This window comes from Aricia agestis, chromosome 21 (genome assembly GCF_905147365.1).
Source record: "Aricia agestis chromosome 21, ilAriAges1.1, whole genome shotgun sequence".
Classification (NCBI taxonomy): Eukaryota; Metazoa; Arthropoda; class Insecta; order Lepidoptera; family Lycaenidae; genus Aricia; species Aricia agestis.
Window position 1 is genome coordinate 10072322 of NC_056426.1, and position 21225 is coordinate 10093546.

The 21225-nt window shown below is 38.8% G+C and overlaps 1 protein-coding gene across 2 annotated transcripts; it reads left to right on the forward strand.

Annotated features, from left to right (window-relative positions):
- Nucleotides 1-463: 463 nt before the first annotated feature.
- LOC121737687 (clathrin interactor 1) lies at nt 464-19432 on the forward strand. 2 transcript variants are annotated; one of them, XM_042129355.1, is made up of 11 exons: nt 464-629; nt 3847-4048; nt 5797-5925; nt 6613-6721; nt 7180-7296; nt 8235-8316; nt 8711-8871; nt 10330-10474; nt 11706-11857; nt 12737-12970; nt 18855-19432. In XM_042129355.1, the coding sequence occupies exons 1-11, from the start codon at nt 580-582 to the stop codon at nt 19169-19171; spliced, it is 1698 nt and encodes a 565-aa protein (XP_041985289.1). In that variant the 5' UTR covers nt 464-579; the 3' UTR covers nt 19172-19432. The 2 variants fall into 2 exon arrangements, with proteins under 2 accessions (XP_041985289.1, XP_041985288.1); XM_042129354.1 differs by lacking the exon at nt 18855-19432 and adding an exon at nt 14201-17545.
- Nucleotides 19433-21225: the final 1793 nt, after the last annotated feature.

Consider the following 21225-nt stretch of genomic DNA (forward strand, 5'->3'; position numbering starts at 1 on the left):
AAAAAGTGGCAAAATCGTAGTGTCACTGTGTCATCCCTTTCAAATCGATCAGAAAAAAGGGATGGCACTACGATGTAATTTCTTCACTTTCTTGACTGACTATAATATAATAGAATTCATTTTTTCACCCCGCAATCATAACACATTTTTAGCATAATACTTTCTTTGATAAGTAAATAACTCATAGCCAAAGCTCATAGCTCATAGGAATTAGGAGTTGCAATGAAAAGCAGATTATATATGTTATTGATTGTAGTGGAAAAAGTGCACGAAAAGTTGTGTTTTATTAGTGTTCAAAAGCAGATTAAACTAAACCTTATCATATTTTGTTAGTACCAAAAAAAAAAACAATGTGCTGATTTTATTGCCATATTATAAAAAGAAGGAGTCAAAGATCTTTAATTTTTCAAATGGTAACACTGCGACTCGCCATCAAATATATACCAGTAATCTGTGCTCGCCATTTTGCAAGAATGTCAGCCAAATCATCAGATCGGCTTTATAGATAATTTTCATTTATATTAATTTCTAAGAGGTGATTTTCTATTTCAAAACAGTGAAAATAGTTTGTGCAGTGCAATGGATCGATTTATCAGCATGTGGAAGGTGCGGGAGCTCGCCGACAAAGTGTAAGCATTACTAATATTTAACCATATTTTTATGCTAATCCGATGCACTTGCTTCGATAAATCCTCATGATAAGCTCAGAAGAGCGTAAAATCGTGTAGCCATCAACAATTATCTTTGAATTTCTTCTAAAATCTTTGATAAATAACAATCTAAATAGCTACTGGTTTCCAAGAATTAAAATGACCTTCTACCAATTTTGATAACATTTCTCGTCTCACTAATATGGTCTAGAAATGTAAAAAACGACTACAAATGTTCAATTAACAGAGTACCTATTCTATGCGTTTAATTCACTCATTGTGTCAATAAAGCTATTGTTTTATCCATACACATTGACAAAAGGTATTTTCAAACATCCATTCATGTTTCCATTCAAATTGGAATTGATAATAGCTATTAGTAAAAGTTGCAATAATGCCTTAATAATATTAAAATTAAATTGCTTTTGTAACTATTTAGCGAAGTTAATTCCAAAAGATGTGCCTTCCTTCCTTTGAGTGCAGTTTTCATTACAAATAGATTATTCATGTGCATACAATTAAATTTAATGTATGCAAAGCATTAATTGGCGTTTGTTTATGTGTGTTTCATTCATTTGAATGTTATAAACTTTTTAATGAATATTCATGAATGAACTTCCAGTATAAAAAAGATTAGTAAACTGAAATGGTGTCAAAAGAAACATTACAATCTGTTCTGTGCACAATAAATTCTTTGAGATTGTGAATTTGTCTATTTGTTTACAAATTAAAATAATAAAATTTGCATCCATTGTGGATGAATAAAATACACTCTTCTTCAGGGCCCCCATAAGGGCTACTGGCGCCTGTATGCAAAAATGATTTTGGCGCCCCAATTTTTTGGCAAGTTTTTTTTTATGGTAGGTAGGTGAAATAAAGCAAACAAAAATCGGCCAATTGCGAGTCCTTGGGCCTTTGGTTTTGGTGCCCCTAAAGGATGGCGATTTGGCCCCCCCTAGAGGATGGCACCCGTGTCGATGGATTGCACACATTGCACATATGGTAGCTCTTCTTGAAGCATGTAACCACTCTTTAAATAAGTGCCTAGAACTTCGAATATGAATTTAAATGTTCCTTAATATTTATTTAGCCTCCCAAGCCTCCCAAATACTTAGCCTGTCTTGTAGAAAATTACCAAAAAATATATATTTTCACAAGCCCTTACCAATACTAGTACTTAATACTTATTATATCCATGCCAAATTCTATCAGTCCTCATCAGTATTCACCGATCTTGATGAAATTTTGTAAAAATTATTTGCATACAGACTATGAATAATAAAAACTAAGGAAAAGTAACTCCGTCAAAAAAATGTTCTACAATACTTGTCAAAAATGTGTACCTAGGTACACATTTTCAATACATTTGCAATATTATTTAGGTGACCTTCAGCGGTATCAGGCTGACGTTACGTGACAGTTTGAAAGGAACCAAAAAAATGGTAATAGTATGGGAGTCGTTTCCTTAGTTTTTATTATTTGTAACATACAGACATATTAAGATGGTTTTTACTGCAGAAACATGCAGGAAGTTTGCCGCAACATCTTTAAAAAATAAAAAAAGCATAACATGTTACTAAAAACAAAATAGCCAACAACTACGCTCAGTGTACATAATGTCGACCTTGCCTTTCACTCGATATACAATTTTGAAATAAACAAGTTGAATCTCTGCGCAAAATTTAGCAATCACTAGCATTTATGTAATGATTTACTTCCTTATAGTGAAAGTAACTTATAAGAAATAGTCTTATGAAGACATTATATTCTTATTTAGGTTTCTAAATAAGAATTGCTATTATTAATGTTTTTATTTTCAACTTTTTAGATGTAAGTAAGTAAGTAATTAGCTGTAGATTGTTTTCTTTTTGCACATTGCCTATTTGCTGTTTATAATATAAAATAATTTCCTGCTTTTTGGTTGCTTGGAAGAAATTGCTGCATAGCAATAAAGCCGCCTTTTGTGTTTATATGTAGTTTACTAATAGTACTAATAAGTTTGTATTTCTTTATATTATTATGTTATGTGTAAATGCAATAAAGAATATTCATTCATTCATTCATTCATTATATAGTATAAAGCAATTCATATCTATATATATAAAAATGGATTTTCAATTGTGTTAGTAACGCTAAAACTCGCAAACGGCTGAACGGATTGGGCTAATTTTAGTCTTAAAATATTCGTAGAAGTCCAGGGAAGGTTTTAAAGTGACACGAAGTTCACCGGGACAGCTGGTATCTTAATAAAACATGATGATTAATATAATTTAATTAATTTTTATGACAAAACTATGTTATGCATTAAATTGTTTTACTCAGAAATTTCTTTAAAGACATAGGGTATAAACTATAAGGATATCAAGAGGAAATAAAGAGAATTTTCAGTTTCAAATATAACTACACAGCAAGAACAATTCGTTTTACTCAGAAATTCCTTTATAGACATAGGGTATAAGGATATCAAGAGGAAATGAAGAGTATTTTTAGTCTCAAATATACAAATATATAACAGCAAGATTGGCTTGCCAATTAAAAGCTATCACCTTAACTAATCCTTACTATCCAGCCCCAGATTCATAAGTAGGCCGTACAGGCCGCAGCCTAAGGGTAGCAGCGTCCATAGAAGACCAGCAGATTATGTACATGGGGCGGCGGAAATAAAGTGGCCTACACTCATAAAATATTTAAATCCGGCACTGTCTGCCTGTCTGTTAATTTTTTATATTTAAACAAAAAAACTGTATGGAGATACTTTGGGAGACAGAAAAGGATGTACGATAGTTTTTATTGCGAAAAAATGTACGGTTCCCGCGCGATAAACGAAATCGAGTATATAGATGATAGAATACCTTTTTATGCCGGTAAAATGTGCAGTTCCCTCGCGATTACAGATAAACGAAACGGCGTCATCTAGTTTTAAATGAAACTGTCATACATCAGCTCTGGACTTATGTACTTCTTCTTCTTTTTAAATTATGGACCTGGATTTATTTATAGGCAGTAATTAGGCCGTGGCCTATGGGCGGCAGCGTCCTATGGCGTCCTATATTGGCGGCATCCTAGGATAGCCTAGGATGGCGTCAGAGTTCGTACATAGGGGCCGCATAACGCAAAATAAAAGTGGCCTATTTAAATCTGGCCCTACATATGACCGTACGTACATCATGTATCTAATATTACTCTTCACTTTCAGCACCAATGTAGTGATGAACTACACGGAGGTGGAGGGCAAAGTCCGCGAGGCGACCTCGGACGAGGCCTGGGGACCCACCGGCCAACAGATGCAGGAGCTCGCCCTGTCCACCTTCACGTACGAACACTTCCCGGAGGTGATGTCGATGCTGTGGAGACGGATGCTCCACGATAACAGGGCACATTGGCGGAGGACTTATAAGGTTGGTGCTTATATTCAATCCTTTTATAGGAAAAAAAATTGATAGGAAATCCTTGTTTTTATCACACAAAAATGTGCAGTTTTACTCTTGCTATAAACAAACTAGGTCTAATATGTAGCTATTAATCATAATAAGCATAATAAAGGTGAGTTTCTTCTTGGCACGCGACCCCGAGTGACATCGACAGTAATTCTAATAAACTACCAGTTAGTATCAGAGACTAGGCAGATGGCAGACCTAAGTTATTTGGTCGCGTTAAGGGGGCAACTAACCCTAAAGTGTCGATTTTATAATTCATTTTTATACTTGAAAATAAGCCCCGAATTGTTTCATTTTCTGAAATTAGATACTACATTATATTTCCGAGAATTCGATCTGAGCAAAAACACGATATCTTAAATTTTTCTCGATAGAAAAAAATCACAAAGACGCATCTAATTTTTACGAATTTTTCATTTATTGCCATACCGTGCATTGAACTGAGTTAATATTTTAACACATTGTATGAAATTCTATCATTGAGAGATCGACCTCGCGGATTTTTTAAATGTTGTATATTTACCGAGTTATCGAGAAAAAACTTATTTGGCGATAAATCCGCGTCGTTCTTTTTCACCTGGCATATGAAAGACGGGCGTGAGTGTGAAGAGAGAAGGACGATGTTTGATTTTTGGGGTTAGTCGCCCTCTTAAGTCAAACCCTAACGACCGATCACAGCTAACATTGAATTGACATAATCCGACCAAACGACGCAGGTCTGTCAACTGCCTAGGAATCAATTTCCTCAGGTATACAATGTCGCGGTCGGTAGAAAATGAAACCTAGAGACTAGTACATAAAGTGGCATTTTATGTGCCGCGAGGATCGGATGGATAGGTAACATCTAAAACGGCTTTACTAATTTTTACCAAATTTTATATGCGTGTCGTGGAGTGAGAAGGCGCCACTATGATTTTCTAGCGAACTCGCTCGAAATTAGATATTTACGAATAAGCGCCATCTGTTATTAATATTGTGAATTTATCTGTCTTAAATACCGCCATCTGGTAGATTCCTATTTCCTAGTGAATGTAAATGTAGTTCGTTTATTGTTCAATAGATGGCAGGATTTTGTTTACTGCAGTAGTGGAAACAGCGCCATCACCCGACAGGTGGCGGCGGACATGGCCTTGCGTAGTGACAGTTCATTCAAATAATTGAATGTGAGATTCCGTTAAGGTTAAAAAGTGAAATTAAGGACGTTGCCTACGGAAGGATTGTTTCTTTTACTTGTCATTGTTTCCACGGGCTGCGTGTTTATAATTTGCTGTGAACTGTGGATTGATTTAAAATAGTGAAATAACTTTCGTTGAGTGTTTAAATTGCCTGGAGAACCTTTCAATCATCTGCCGGTGAAAATAGTCGCCCACTTTAGTTTTATCTGAGAATACCCGCTTCCCGACATGCATATTCAGTTGGTCTGAGGATCGGCTACTGGCTACTTTTTATATTGATAAGTGCATTTGTTGAATAAATAATAGTAAATTATTACAAGTCGAGACTGACGGCGACCATTGTTTGTGCGCCGGGATAGCGATGGACGTTGCCATGGTGACATACTTATTTAGTCACTTCAATAAAATAATATGGGCGAAATACTTTATATGGCAAAACAACGTTTGCCGGGACAGCTAGTATTATTATATTCTTAGTTGATTCAATCACATCTCATATGATTCCTCCCTTATTTATGTCCCGTTTTTCCACAGTGCCTACTCCTCCTGTCATACCTGGTGAGGAACGGATCGGAGCGTGTGGTGACGTCGGCCAGGGAACACATATACGACCTACGCTCGCTGGAGAACTACACCTTTGTCGATGATCTCGGCAAGGATCAGGTATGAACAGGCATGGTTTGAAGATGGTTATGTTAAAAATGCGAAAATGTGTCAAGTCATAGAACTTTTTAGTCTAGGACAGGGGTTCCCAAACTGTGCGCCGCGGCGCCCTGGTGCGCCGTGAGTCGATCCTCCATCATTATCCGTAGCCACAAATATTATAAAATAAAATTATAATATTAATTATACAAATCAGGCAGATGATTAAATATTTGTTTAATATTATTTACTTGCTCAACCTAACTATTATAATAATTAAAGGTGTTTATTTAGGTATGTATCTTTTTGTAAAAGCTAAGTAAAGTAGGGCGCCGTGACATAGTATTGATACTTGTTAAGTGCGCCGCAGGCTGAAAAAGATTAGGAACTCCTGGTCTAGGAGCTATATAAAAATGTTGGCACTGTATTCAGTTAACTTAAAAAATTGAACTCTTATAAAGAACAGACTATTATAGACACATCGGCAATTTGTTGGTAACTTTTAGAATGATAATCTCCAACTTTTTATGAGTTCAAAGTGATATACTTCACATCGAGTATGCAAAATACGATATCTGTCACTTTATTGTCAATCGCGGTTTGCGTAGAAGATATTTAAATATGACAGGTTTTTTGACAGGGGGTCACAATTCTTTTGACGCAGTTGGGTAATAAATCTTAACATACTTACTTGAATGTAATTTCCAGGGTATAAACGTCAGACACAAGGTCCGTGAACTGATCGACTTCATACAGGATGACGAGCGGCTCAGAGAGGAGAGGAAGAAGGCTAAGAAGAACAAGGACAAGTATATAGGTGCGTCTCGCTCACCCACCCTCAGTAGACAATATCTTTGCCATTTTCAAAATTTGTTCTAATCCTAAAAATAAAGAGCCTGTCCACACGGGCGTTGCGTTTGCGTTGCGTCGACGCAGCGCTGTCGTTTGACGCATAGCCGGCGTCATAGCAGCGTTATTACGAAGCAGTCTTAATGTCAACACCGCTCCCGCTTCGTCTCGGGGGCTGCTGTCCGTCATGCGTGCGTTGCGACGACGCAGCGCGCCGTGTGAACACCTTGGTTATTTGTATGTAAAACAACGCAACGGCAGCGCTGCGTCGACGCAACGCTGACGCAACGCGCCGTGTGGACTGGCTCTTAGATTAGCCGCTGCAAGTTTATACGCACTTCGCACGCATACATAGGTGCAGCGGCCTTAGATTTTGGCGGGAACAGATACGTAGTTTCATAAAATAATAATTTAAATATATTTCAGGCATGTCGTCCGAGGCGATGGGCGGTATGGGCGGTATGGGTGGTATGGGCGGAATGGGCGGTATGGGCGGGCGCGGCGCCAGCTGGGGCAGCTACAGCGATCGCGGGAGTAACTGGGGTGAGCTAATACCTACGAATAATAGAAACTTAGGCCGGTATAAATAGTCAGTACTTAAGATGCGACCCGGTCTCAAGAGGCGGTTCGGCTCTGTGATTGGTCCAAATTTTGACAGCAAACCAATCACAGAGCCTGAACCGTGTCTTGAGACCGAGATGCATCTTGAGTACTGACTATTTATACGGGCCTAAGGAAACGTAACTCCCATACTTCAACCGTTTTGAATTTGATTCCTTTTGGCACACTAAAATATGGAAATAGCTACGAAACACTAACACTCAAATTTACGAAATAAAGCCGTTGACATTGTCACTTCTATATTCACACAAAATCGGGTATTGAATACATGCATAAAGTATGCATGTATTCGGGTCACATTTTCTAGACTCGTGTACAGATTTTTTGACACAATTACTCTTCCTTAGTTTTTAGTGTTCATAGGCTAATACCATAATTCTTGTCGTATAACAACTCCCACACCGGTTTCGGTGACGGTGGCCGGTTTCATTGAAACCAAGCCAGTTACGCAGGAGTAATTTTATAGTGCCCAACTGTGTGCGCAGTACACAAGAGCTCTCTCTATTCCTTTAAAGGTTTCTCGCTCAGGTTCTTCTCGCCGGGCTAGTTCCCGAACCGGTGGTAGGCCTCATGTAGACGTTCTATAAGTGTTAACTTTGTTAACCTATTTAGAAATAAATATTTTGTTTTTTGATTTTACCGACACGACTGGCGAGAGATCAGGCGCAGGACCGACTTTTTACATGCCCATCCGACGCATGGATCATCTTACTTGTCAGACATCAGGTGATCAGCCTGCATTGTCATAAGTCATAACCAAACTTGCAAATAACATGTTTTTAACGTGCGAATCAAACCCACGACCGAGTCCGAGTCGAGAGCCACGCTTTAAACCATGTAAATGTTGTATATTTTTACAGAGGACACAAAGGAAAGAAACGATGAAGATGACTACGAGAGAGAGGACTCAGACGGTGAATACGGACACAGAAAGCCCAACAAGTATGTATTTTTCCATAATACTAATACTAAAGTTGAAGTTTGTAAGTTTGTGACGTTGTAGGGGGTTATCATTGGACTCTCCTGACCTAATTTTTGAAATACTATTACAAATAGAAAGCCAATAGAATGAGAGAGAGAGACTATAAAAAAATTACCTTTGCCAAAAATGTTACTTAGATTGCTTGGTTTACCTTGTTATGTAACATTGATGAAAATGAAATTCATTGCTTATTGTCATTATTTTGACGTTTGAACTTTTTAATAGTTAAATAAAAAGTTTAAACGTCAAAATATTGACTCAACAACTTTGTGGTTTTTTTTTAACGTAAAAATTAACAATTCACGTTGGGCTATGACGTCTTTTTTTTCTGAAACCCCTTTTCTCTTTATTCAGGGAGAACGTATACCGCGACGCCGAAGTGATTGAGGACAGCCCCCGCCCCGCCGCGACCCCCGCAGCCCCCGCGCCCGCCCGCGACCCGCGCGCGATAGACGTGCGTCTGAAAGACACGCCCCGCAACAAACCCGCCACGCCCGTCAAGAGGATCGACCTGGGTGAGTAGCGAGCTGCTGTATATACAGTGTACTGTATGATGGAGGCGGTAGAGGTAGAACAATATATTATACAATATTCAGATACGGATGCATAACTAGAATTTTTGAATAACTAGATTTTACACGTGGGAGAGCCATGCTTCGGCACGAATGGGCCGACTCGACCGGAGAAATACCACGTTCTCACAGAAAACCGGCGTGAAACCCCCTACCCTATTCCCTTCCCTACCCTCCCCTATTACCCTTATTCCCTCTTAAAAGGCCGGCAATGTACCTGCAGCTCTTCTGATGCTGCGAGTGTCCATGGGCGACGGAAGTTGCTTTCCATCAGGTGACCCGTTTGCTCGTTTGCCCCCTTATTTCATAAAAAAAAAGTAGAATGTTAACAAAGTATGGTGCGAGCATTTTTCACATTGCTCCTAAGCTTAACTTAATTCATTATAAGATTTAATTAAACTGTTTGGTGACAATCCATACTAATATTATAAATGCGAATGAGTGTCTGTCTGTTACCTCGCGCTTTACGATTTCACGATTTAGATGAAATTTGATATAGCGTACATAAGTTTAAGTCCCGGCGACTCAAAGCTATGTACGGAAGGACATAGAATACTTTTAATCCGGGAAAAATGTACGGTTTTCGCGAATTAAGCGACTTTTGGCTCTGTGAAGTTGCCGTCATCTAATATATATTTTTAGCGAAATTTCACCCCACCATTTTCAACTCAAGCTTTAACCTCCCAACTTTTCTTACGCCGGTTCTCGTAAGTTCGGGTCAGTTTCCGAACCTGTGGTAGGTCATCATGTAGCTTTTCCGAAAAGATTTGTTTCAAATTTACTCAGAAATAAAACAATTTTTACTTTTAACTAGATGTCCAGTGCTACTAGACTCCTCAGCTTCATAATATTAGTATAGAGATATTTATTCGACGACCTCTGTGGCTCAGTGGTGAGCGCGTTGGTAGCTCAAGCCGGGGGTCGCGGGTTCGAATTCCGCCGACGGAACAAAAAGTTTTTCAAATGTGTAGTATAAAAGTATTAAATATATTTCCGTTGTCTGGTACCCGTAACACAAGTCCTTCAGGTACTTACCACGGGGCCAGACTGACGTGGTGTGAAGCGTCCATAGATATTTTTTTTTTGTTTTATGAAATAAGGGGGCAAACGAGCAAACGGGTTACCTGATGGAAAGCAACTTCCGTCGCCCATGTACACTCGCAGCATCAGAAGAGCTGCAGGTGCGTTGCCGGCCTTTTAAGGGGTAACAGGGGAGGGTAGGGAAGGGAAAAGGGTAGGGGATTGGGCCTCCGGTAAACTCACTCACTCGGCGAAACACAGCGCAAGCGCTGTTTCACGCCGGTTTTCTGTGAGGACGTGGTATTTCTCCGGTCGAGCCGGCCCATTCGTGCCGAAGCATGGCTCTCCCACGTCTATTTATTTCAACGTTTGACATTTCAGGTGCAGCGGCTACTTACGGCAAATCCCAGACCACTCAGCCCACACCGGCGGCCACAGACAACAACTCGCAAGAACTACTCGATGACCTCTTCAAGACGTGCGCCGCTACGCCGGGTGGGGTGACGGAGGATGATTTTGATCCTAGGTGAGTGTGAGATGGCCTTGAGGCTGCGTTTTCACCAGAGATGTGTTGCGAGGAAAGTGTTTTTAAGATCCAATAGTATCGCCATAGTAAAAGGAGGGAAAGTAAGTTATCTTCATACAAAGGCACCGCGCGCGGCTTGTATGTGTGCGCCATAGTATCAATGCGTCGCCACGTACCGCATACAACAAAATCTCAGCGGTACCCACCAAGCTAAACTCGCCGAGATTTTGTTGTGTGCCGTACGTGGCGACGCATTGATACTATGGCGCTAACATGCAAGCCGCGCGCGGTGCCTTTGTATGAAGGTAACTTACTTTCCCTCCTTTTACTATGGCATCGCTGCGCTGAGCGAGGTCACCACAAGCTCACGTCAATGAAGCGAACCTATTGGTTCTCAAAAACACATTCCTCGGAACACATCTCTGGTGGAAACGTAGCCTTATTTGGTGTTTTATAATACTCGAAAACAGGAGTGTTATAGTTTTGACGTGTGTGGGTGTGAGAGAGATAGAGCGTGCGTGCGTTCATGCGTGTATGCATGCGTGCGTGCGTGCGTGTCAGCATAGTAAAAATTGTGAATAATGGGACTAAGTACCAACTTAGAAGTTAATTCTTCGTTATAATGAAAGAACTAGCTTATATTTGTCAGTTGAAATCTGGGATTCACTTTCTAATACATTATACTGTTTTACGTGCAAGTAAGACAGCCTTTTTTTTTTTTAAAAGGGGGCAAACGAGCATACGGGTCACCTGATGGTAGGCAACTACCGTCGCCCATGGACACTAGCAGCATTAGAAGAGCTGCAGGTGGGTGGCTGCAGAGGGAATAGGGTAATAGGGGAGAGTAGGGAAGGGAATAGGGGAGGGTAGGGAAGGAAATAGGAGAGGGTAGGGAAGGAAATAGGAGAGGGTAGGGAAGGGAAAATGGTAGGGGATTGGGCCTCCGGCAAAACTCACTCACACACAGCGCAAACGCTGTTTCACGCCGGTTTTCTGTGGTATTTCTTCGGTCGAGCCGGCCCATTCGTGCCGAAGCATGGCTCTCCCACGTCACAAAATAAAGCGACATTCAACATAAAATAATCAGATCTCTATCTGCTTTAAAGTCATGATCCGATCACGAAACAATCTAGTTCGACGTGTCTCAATCGCATAGAAGAAAAGAAAAATAATCTTGAATTTTATTACATTAACAGTTGCGTCTTTAAAGCATTATGTCTATGAATTTCAGAGCCGAAGAAAAGTCCACGCGTCTGGACGGTGACTTCGGTGATTTCACCGCCGCGGGCGCCGCCCCCACGCCCGCAGGGGGCGCAGCCTCCTTGGGCGAGGCACCCAAAGTGAATGACGACTTCGCCGACTTCAGTGCTGCGTTTAGTGCACGTGAGTATTATAAATGGGACCCTAGACCAGTGGTTCTTAACTTTTTAGTCATAAGGGACCATTTTACCAAATGTTTGTCTACCCGGGATCCACCCAGTTGGTTTACCTAAACTAAGGGTTGTTTTATAAAGAAAACAAGCACAACTTTTAACTTTATAATTAGCACATTTTTTTTATTTGGCAAAAATCTGAAAGTTACATATTTTAATATGTGATTTTTGTGACTGCATAGTGCATACTCTTTACTAACATATTATTAAGATGGCTTCGCGGACCACTTGGAATGCCTCCAGGGACCGCCAGTAGCCCGCGGACCATCGTTTAAGAACCACTGCCCTAGACGATCAATTTTATTGTGCAATATCATTAAACAATACGATTGAACAATTTGTTTGACAATAAAATTGAAAGTTGGGCGTTCAATATCAACCCTAGACGGTCAATAATGTTGCACAATACGTGATATTGCACAATAAAATTGATCGTCTAGGGGCCCGCTTATAGTAACACAAAATAGAGCAAACTAATACAATGATGATAGAGAATTTCTGTGATTTCCGTCTAAGGTGCATTCACGTTCGGCGCGTGCATTTATCTATTACGCACGATAATATGAAACTTCGCACCTTGTTGACTTTAGAGTTTAGACCTATACTAATATTGATATAAGTATTTCTGGTTTCCTAGTAGTTGTTATCTTCTCAAGCTTAAACATCTGAAATGATTTTGATAAAGTTTTAGCACAGAGACATAAGTTTTATCCAGTGAAACGTATGGTTTTACGCACGATAAACTCATTTCAGCGCAATTTTAGTCATTTACAACATCAAGTGATGCTATATTTATACATTTTACAATAAATATAATTATTAATTTCAGCATCACAACCGACATCAAATATCGACCTGTTGAGTGATCTCAGTCCAACGTCTATAGCCCCAATGGCACAGCCCATGGGCCTGTCCATGGGGCTGAATATCAACATGAGTGCCCCAATGAGTGCCCCATTGAATATGGGAGTGCCCCCGATGATGGCCAACCCCATGAGCAACAGTTTCGAGTTGGACTCGCTTTCAAATCAACTGTCAGCGACAACGCTTCAGCCTATGACTGGTGAGTTTGATTTTAAAATATTTTATGTGATGTGAGTTTTTTTCTATTTGGGTTAAATGGGTTAAAGTTTGACGTTTGTGTATAAAACATATCGGTAATCGGTTTTGGCAAAATATTTTATTGAATAATTGGTAATACTGGCGCATGTGGACTTTTTAGTTGTTCGGAAGATCATACTAATATTGCAAAATGCGAAAGCCTGTCTGTTTTCAATTCATTATAAACACATATTCTAGTAATTTATTTCAAACCAAATTGTTTAAAGCGATCTAAATTTTGTTAGCGAGTATTTCATCTCAACAATTTATAATAATACATTATTTTTTATTATAATCTCTAAAAATTACAGTCATAACTTATAAGTTATAAGTTTATAACCTATATTAGTTGATGTTACTTTATAGTTTGTGCGTTCTAAGATGATATGGGTGACAGTTTTTATGTTCCTTGCTACGGGTTTTTTTTTACAAGAAAACAAAAAAAAAACAAAATGTAATAAATTATATTCCATCTACAAAAACAAATGTTTCCTATAATTGTAAATGAATAAAAATAAAAAGATGCTAAATGATAACTTATTAATAAAAATTATAAATATTAACTGTGAAATAGGAGTATAAAATTATTGTTACGAAAACATTTGAAAAATGTCATATGCATGAAACGGAACTTATGTCAATAGAGATTGACTCTGTTGAATCGAAATCAAATCGATAAAAAAGGGCGGCCATCTTAAATCGCCGGCACCACTGAAATGTCAGTACGAAATCGATAATTTCGATTGCAATTCCTTTACGAAGTGATTCGATAATTTTAAACTATCGATTAATTTTTGTTAGGTAACTTCCCTACTATTGTCAATTATAATGTGTCACGCATATCATCATAAAACGCACAAACTATAGTTTAAGTTATCTATAAGGTTTAGGCCCAATTCCACCAACATCTGTTAGTGTTAACATGTCATGTCTTTTCTTTCATTCGTATTATGAAAAACGAAAGAGGTAACGTGATACTTATTAGAGCGTTAACGTTGGTGAGATTGGGCCTGAAGCATTGATTTTACATATAAAATTTGACACACTACTTAGAGAAAAGTATGTTATTTGCTTGTAGTACAACTTTTTTTATACAAAGTTGACAAAAATTTTTTTAGACATAGTCGATGTTGTGTTTAGATGTAACGCCGTTTGTTTATGTTTGGGCACATTCAGGATTTTCTATTTTCAGATGACGAACATTCAAGCCACCAACTGCGTCTGATGGAAGCGATGATAAACGCCACAGACCTGCTATGTGCCATCAAAGAGATACGAAACGAAAACGACGTTCGGAATATCAAGAAATCCATGGACAGAGTGATATATTATATGCCCGGAACGATGACAGTGCAGAAATTGATGAAAACGGACGAGCTAGTGATAACCGGAGACTTGGTGGAAGTGTTTGGTCAGCTGCTCGGTGCTATAGTGAAAGTTGTGGTACCGGAGTGGCCTGCTTTGAAGGAGTATGTGGTTCCCATGTTTACTGTGGAAGAAAATTTCGATGCAAGTCAGGAGATATTGACTAATCTGTGCGGGTTTTTGAAGGAGGAGCAAAGGTTTCATGTTTTGGAAGCGATGGCCAGTTTGATCGTCAAATATATGAAGAGTGATGCGATTTTTTCAGCGATTCTAGACTGTAGCAGTCGATTGGAGAGAAAAGATCAGGTTATGTGCGAGTGGGAGCATTATGTTCAGCTATTAGTGACTTTGCCGGAAAGAGTATCAAATAAATTGGAAACTAAAACCCCAGTAGAATACTCGCACGAAAATTTCTCGTATCTATTAACATTCCAGATATTGAGAGCGATAGATTATATAGCGGAGAGCAGCTTTCACTTGGGCGAAAGATATAATCTGATATATCTATCGCATTTGGTGACGAAATACATAACTAATTTCTGCATCGCCGGGAATTTAGACGTTATGTATAAGTTCACAGATGTTATTATTGCATGGGCAGATCTCGACGAGACTTGCAAATACGTTAGACGAAAATTGATACAGTCTTTGATGTTTCATCTGAATAGACAAGCTATAGACAAATTCGCTATCCTACTCCTCAAAAGGTGTCCCATAGAGAACAATATACAAGTCCAAGCTATAAAATACATACTAATAAATTGGATAGATTGTCACAAGGAATGGAATGAAATATTAACAGAAAAGCTACCGTTTACGTGCCAATTCCAAGACTACAAAGATACCAGAGTAGTTGAGAATTTGGTGTACTATTTGTCGACGAGTAAGAACTCCATGGAGATTTTGACTCAGTTGATACTGAAACTCTGCAATGTTTGGGCGAATGTCACTCCAAGCACGGCGAATAATATGATGCAGCATATGTATATAGCGTTGCTGCTAGTCCTGACTGTGAAATACAGAATAATCCTCTGGAAGCATAGAAAAGACAACTGGAATTTGATGGATATCAAGAAAATACTGTTTCGAGGGATGTCTAGACATTTGGACAATCTGTCCAAAGAAATCAGATGCATCGGCATGGCCACGGTAGAAGTTCTGTTTAGATTACTTGCAGAAGTCGATGATTCTGATAAAAAAGCAGTCAGAACACTCAAATTCGATTTTGATGATATGGGACAAGAGTATGTAGAAATTGCTAGAACGATAAGAATTCTACCAACAAAATGTCTGCTGGATAAGATATTCAAAAAGTCTAAAGTTAAACCGAATACTAAATCGAGTATTGATGTGAACGCAGTTCTTGATGATATAGCTAATAGAATAGCTGGTCTGCCCGAAAGAGAAGAGAAAGTATGTAACACAATAATGACTTGTGCTATCAAAAGACCTGAGCAGACTAAAAATATAGTAAAAACGATCATAGCGGCGAAACTAGATGCGCTAGAAAAGAGTGGGGAGACAGATTTAGATTCGGACGACGAACTACAACCGTATGATATGAGTAACGACGTCAAAGTTACTGAGAAAAAGAAACCGGCATATCTTAGAGACGTCATAACTATACTCACTGAAGCAAAGGACCAGGAACTATTTCAATTGGCTTTGGAGGTTGCGGAAGAATTGGTATTGAAACAACTTAAGAGTGATAAGAAATTGGCAATTGGGCTTCTAGATCTCTTCGTGCATTTGGAGGAAAAGTTCCATGTGGATAACTTCGATGAGATCAGATTCAATGCGGCAGTAACCACAGTTTGCGTTCAACCGGCCGTGTGCGCGGAGCATCTGTGCAGAGAAATACACGTCGACATAGGCAGATACTCAATATTGACTAAAATATTCATGCTCGACATACTATCTGAGGCAGTAAACAAAATAGCCGATGTTCGCCAAACGGAGCAGCCGAAGAATGAAATATCAACGCAGGAAGTGGAATTGAACGCAGACGAGGTTATACGAAGGAGACTAGTGAATAAGACGAAATATTTCCATTCCAAAAGACCCCATCCGTTCGCGAGGGCGAAAAGGAACCAATTCGCAGCGGTGTCCGACTACTTTTTCTTTCCCCTAGTCAGTGGGTTCGGCACCAAGCAACTGACTCTCAGCCATCACAACACAAAGCAGGATGTAGACAAAGTTCTGCTCCTCCGCTACTTGTCCGTGGTGGGAAACATCATCCTCGTCTCGAAGAATTGCCCGAAATGCCCCAAATACTGTCGTGAGATCGTTCCAATGGTGTTGTACTTGCGATTTTCTCCCGAGCCAAAGGTTCAGATGTGTGTTATCTCGCTCATTGCGTCTATGGTGCTCGCTTTACCGCCGTCGCTTCTAAAGGGGGAATTCTTCGAAGCGATGCTGGAATTCCGCGGCTGGCTGATGGAATGCTTGGCCCAAATGGATGTGACCATGAGGTTCGGTGGCGCCACGACGGAGACGGCGGCTTTCGCTAGCCAAGTGCTGCATTGGATTGAGACGAATTTGGCTGAATAAGTTGACGTTTTTGAGCACTATCGCGCTAGTACTGGTCTCTTTCCTTCTCCGTATGTATAAAAGAGATGTCACGATGTTTAAACAGCAGTCTTACCCTGAAACTGATACGATTTAATTTTAGAGTCTGATTAGTTCTCAATTGAGCCGCATCACGATCGTGCGCAAGTATAGCGGTCAAGAGTGGGAAAAGCCGTTGAGATAGAATTAGTTCCAAATTGAGCCGCAGCCCGCAACACGATAATGCGCTTGTATATTATATGTCGGAAGTATCAAAAGCTGTTGAAATCGAGCTGATTCGATTCTCGATTCAGTTCTGATTCTGTCGGGAATAAGGCAACAGGACTAGCAATCCACACTGGTGCAAGTGCTTTGTAAGTGTTATGAAGACTGTATTACTTAAGTTTTTTGCCAATCAATGTGCTGAAATTATAAAAGTTCTTGCTAATTAATAAATGTAAGACGAATCTCGATTTAAGCAAAGACACTTAAATCTTGTTGATTTTGATGCTGCACCATTTTTAGGTTTTGAGAATGTCATGTCTAAAATGACATGTCTTTTTAAACTGTTTATAAGCAGCTTTATATTTTTTAATTAGCTATAACCATAAAGTTAATATACCTAGCGGAATAGAGCAACAATCTCGAGCTGTCAAACGAAACCGAAATTGGTTTCATCTGTGTAAAAATATGTGTACGGTACGTATACACTTACACAAGCATGACTGAACATGATTTCTATGAGATTAAATTGTCAACGTGCGGCACGTGCCGACTGGACGTCAAAAAAAGAGTGCTGCTGTCATGTATTATACGTCTCTTTTTACCACGCAGTGTTACTGATAGTGACATCTCTCTTGCTCAGGCCTTTGTTTCTCTATTCCAGGTTTCTAGGTATATTAACTTTATGGCTATAACGTTTTTAAATCATAGTTTTAGCGTTTTTTGGCAAGTTCAAATAATTTTTATGAAACTTTAAGAAACTATTTTAAGAAACTAGGTGAATGTATTAATTTCCAAAACGTCATCTTGAAATTAAAAATTAGATTTTGGGTCTATGTTAATGTAAGAGTAGTTTTTAAGATCTCGATGTATTTACTATGGCTCATAAAAATAATAATAATGGCCTCTTAAGCTAAGCTCAAGTATAAGTATTGCATTTTTTTCATTATCAGTTATTAGTCGAAGCTTTTCAATCACATTTAAATATTACATCCAAAACTACTGTTAAAACATCATTCAATTCACATCTAATTTTGTATTAGAGATTTTGCATTTATAGTATTTAGAAAGATAAGGAAAACAATTTAAAATATCTAGTCATTTGCTCAGAATTTCAACGTAGTAATAAATGCAGTTTACAAAATTTGTCATGTCACAATATGTCAGTAAAGTTTGAATTTTAAAGTATTTTACTATTTCGATGTTGTAGAATCCACCTTATATTTCTCAATAAATGTTTAAACTTCATAGTGTTGTTATTGTATGAAAACCTTTAGGGTATATTGTTGAGATGAAATATTTTAAGTTCGATAGTTTCACAAAATTAAAATTAAGTCCATATGTGTCAGTCTGCGTTGTAACTTGTAGCTAATCATTAATCACAATAACATACCTTCTCTTTCATAAATATGAAGAGCGAAAGAGATAGCAGGATAAGTGCTATCCTCGCTCGCTTTTACCCAATCTAGCTTTTAGAAACAAAATCAAAAAATAAAAACCTAACACCCACCCCCACTCCAACCGGTCGGTGTGGCGCTGCCAGACTTTGTCACGGTGTTTGTGTGCGTGCGACTAGGCGTATGCGAATTATAATTGCATAAGTTGATAAAAAATGCTATCCAAAGCTTTACCGCGGCAGTCCCCGAGTGCCACAAGTATTTTTTTTTTCATCTAAAAATCTTTATACCATGGACTATAATATTCTTTTACAGGCTTACAACCAACGCCTGTCAACCCGCAACCAACAACACAAGCGAACCAAACAGCCAAACCGGCGACCAAACTAGGCGCAACCTGGGCAGATACAACCGGCGCGATAAACATAGACGTAGACAACCTCTTAGGTCCTAGGTCACCTAAAGCGGGCCCTGCGCCCTCCATCAACCAGCTAAAGTCCAGCCCAAATAGCCCGGCGCATAAACCGGCCCAACCGGCCCCATTTTCAGGGCCAATTATGAATAATTTCGCCCAAACCGGCCTCAACAACAACCTTAGGCCGTTTTTCAATAACGACAACCTCCTCCAATGATATTTGCTGATGGCAGACTTATGCCAAAGTTAGACGGTTTCGAAGCAATGGGGTGATTGTAGATAGAGTTATGGGAATTGGATTTTGGGACGCACTTAGCGTACGTGCACGCAAAATTGCGTTCAAATACCCTACGTCAAAATAAGCTACTAATCGATTGTGTCAAAACGTTTCATAAGTATTGTTTTGACATGGTTTCGATATCGTGAAACTATTAAACGTTATTCTCATAAAAATAAATTTTAATTTCATTAGTCTATAATTGAACCGGCTGAACCGATTTGGCTAATTTTAGTGTTGAAATGATCGTGGAAGTCCAGGGAAGGTTTATATTAGGAGGTAAGTGATACGAAGTTCACCGGGTCAGCTAGTAAAACTATAAAATAATATCCTCTCAAAATGAAGAAATTAAACGCATACGCACTTTGCGTACGCAATGCGTGCACGTACGCATGTTGCGTATAAAACACACAATAAGCATCACGTATTAAACTTGAAAAGTTAACGAATAAATAATAAAATGCATTTATGAACATTCCATGCGTGTTTTAGTCGTGTAGTTCACTCCATTGCTCTGAAATCATAGACGTACCTTATTATGGTGGGATTAATTGTGATGATATTAATATGGTATACACTGGTCATAATAAACTTACCTTGAGGTAAATTATAGTAAAATACTATATGGTTTATTATTAAGTGGTTAACTACAGTTTTTCCTAACTTCTTATGCCCGGTTTATAAGGAGTTCATCTATTCAGTAGCGCTTAGATAAATTAACAAGGCTATTGAAAAAATAAACTTAAAAATCATCGAAAACTAGACATAAGAGAAATTGAGGAAATTAATTTTAAAACATTCAATGCTATTGATTTAAACAAACATTATATTCATTTTATATTGTTTACCCAAGTTAATGGGTACTTTATTTGATTTACCCTAAGGTATAGACCAGTGTTCCCATTTTCATATAAAACCCATCGTTGTAGTTTGGAGGTGCATATCAGTTTATATCACATGATATTACGGAGGGTAACAGTTGAAGTGGCTTAGTGTGACCCGTACCCTTAAATTACCCAGAGCGAGACAACATTGCTGTATTGCCAACAGATTTAGGGTATGTTCCGAAATTTAACCCAGTATACAGGCCAAAGCTCATGACGTCTAGAATAGATGCTATACTGTTGATTTGTTTCGAAATATACGCCAGTGCATTGATGTACAAGACATTGTTGGGATGTGAACACGTCACACTTGTCTCACCAATGACACACCAGTAGCTCTACCATGAGTTTAAAGCTATAGTATTTATCGATACTCGATACCGATTACGTAAATTTTTAGTATGGCAAATTTTACAGCGCCTCTAGCGGTTACTTGCGGAACTAAGATCGCCATACTAAATATTTACGTAGTCGGTATCGAGTATCGATAAATACTATAGCTTTAAACTCATGGTAGAGCTACAGACCCTCAAGGCAAAATGTTTTCGCCAATTTCGATAGGTAAGCTAGATGTCAAAAAAGTATCGGATTTGACATACCGCATCACAAGCGGCATGACACTAAATGTGCACATTTATCAGCACGTACGCTCTAAACGCGCCGCATTTTAGAATTCGTTGTATGAAATTATGTGAAGCCTCGCACATTCGTCCGCACCGTACGCGCCGCATTCCTTGTACTATGCGGTGCGTTCGACGCGTACGACGCGTATGATGCTGACAAATGTGCAACCAGCTTTATTGAAACTGGTAAAAGCGTTTTGACTTAGCATGAGAGAATATGGCGTCGGATACATGACGTCATAAGCACTGGCCATTATACTGGGTTAAATTTCGGAACATACCACTTTATGATATGGTCACATTAATGCGTTGAATTGATTAAAAGCTATGTGTCTGCGCTCTTAATGGGTTAATAGTATTCTTGTAAATAATTTCGTAGTTTATGAAACAAAGTATATTTATTTATATTTTTGAAGATTATCGTTAGAAGGTTTTTGCTCAATTTCTTGCTGCTATATGTTCCGTCCTCTATATTTGTTGTAGTTAG

Bases quoted from the DNA above. Each gene is read 5' to 3' on its own strand.
- LOC121737687 (XM_042129354.1), top strand. From the start codon at position 580: ATGGATCGATTTATCAGCATGTGGAAGGTGCGGGAGCTCGCCGACAAA. The intron at 6,722-7,179 runs GTGCGTCTCGCT...AATATATTTCAG, and splicing joins GAACAAGGACAAGTATATAG to GCATGTCGTCCGAGGCGATG. The intron at 7,297-8,234 runs GTGAGCTAATAC...ATATTTTTACAG, and splicing joins CGATCGCGGGAGTAACTGGG to AGGACACAAAGGAAAGAAAC.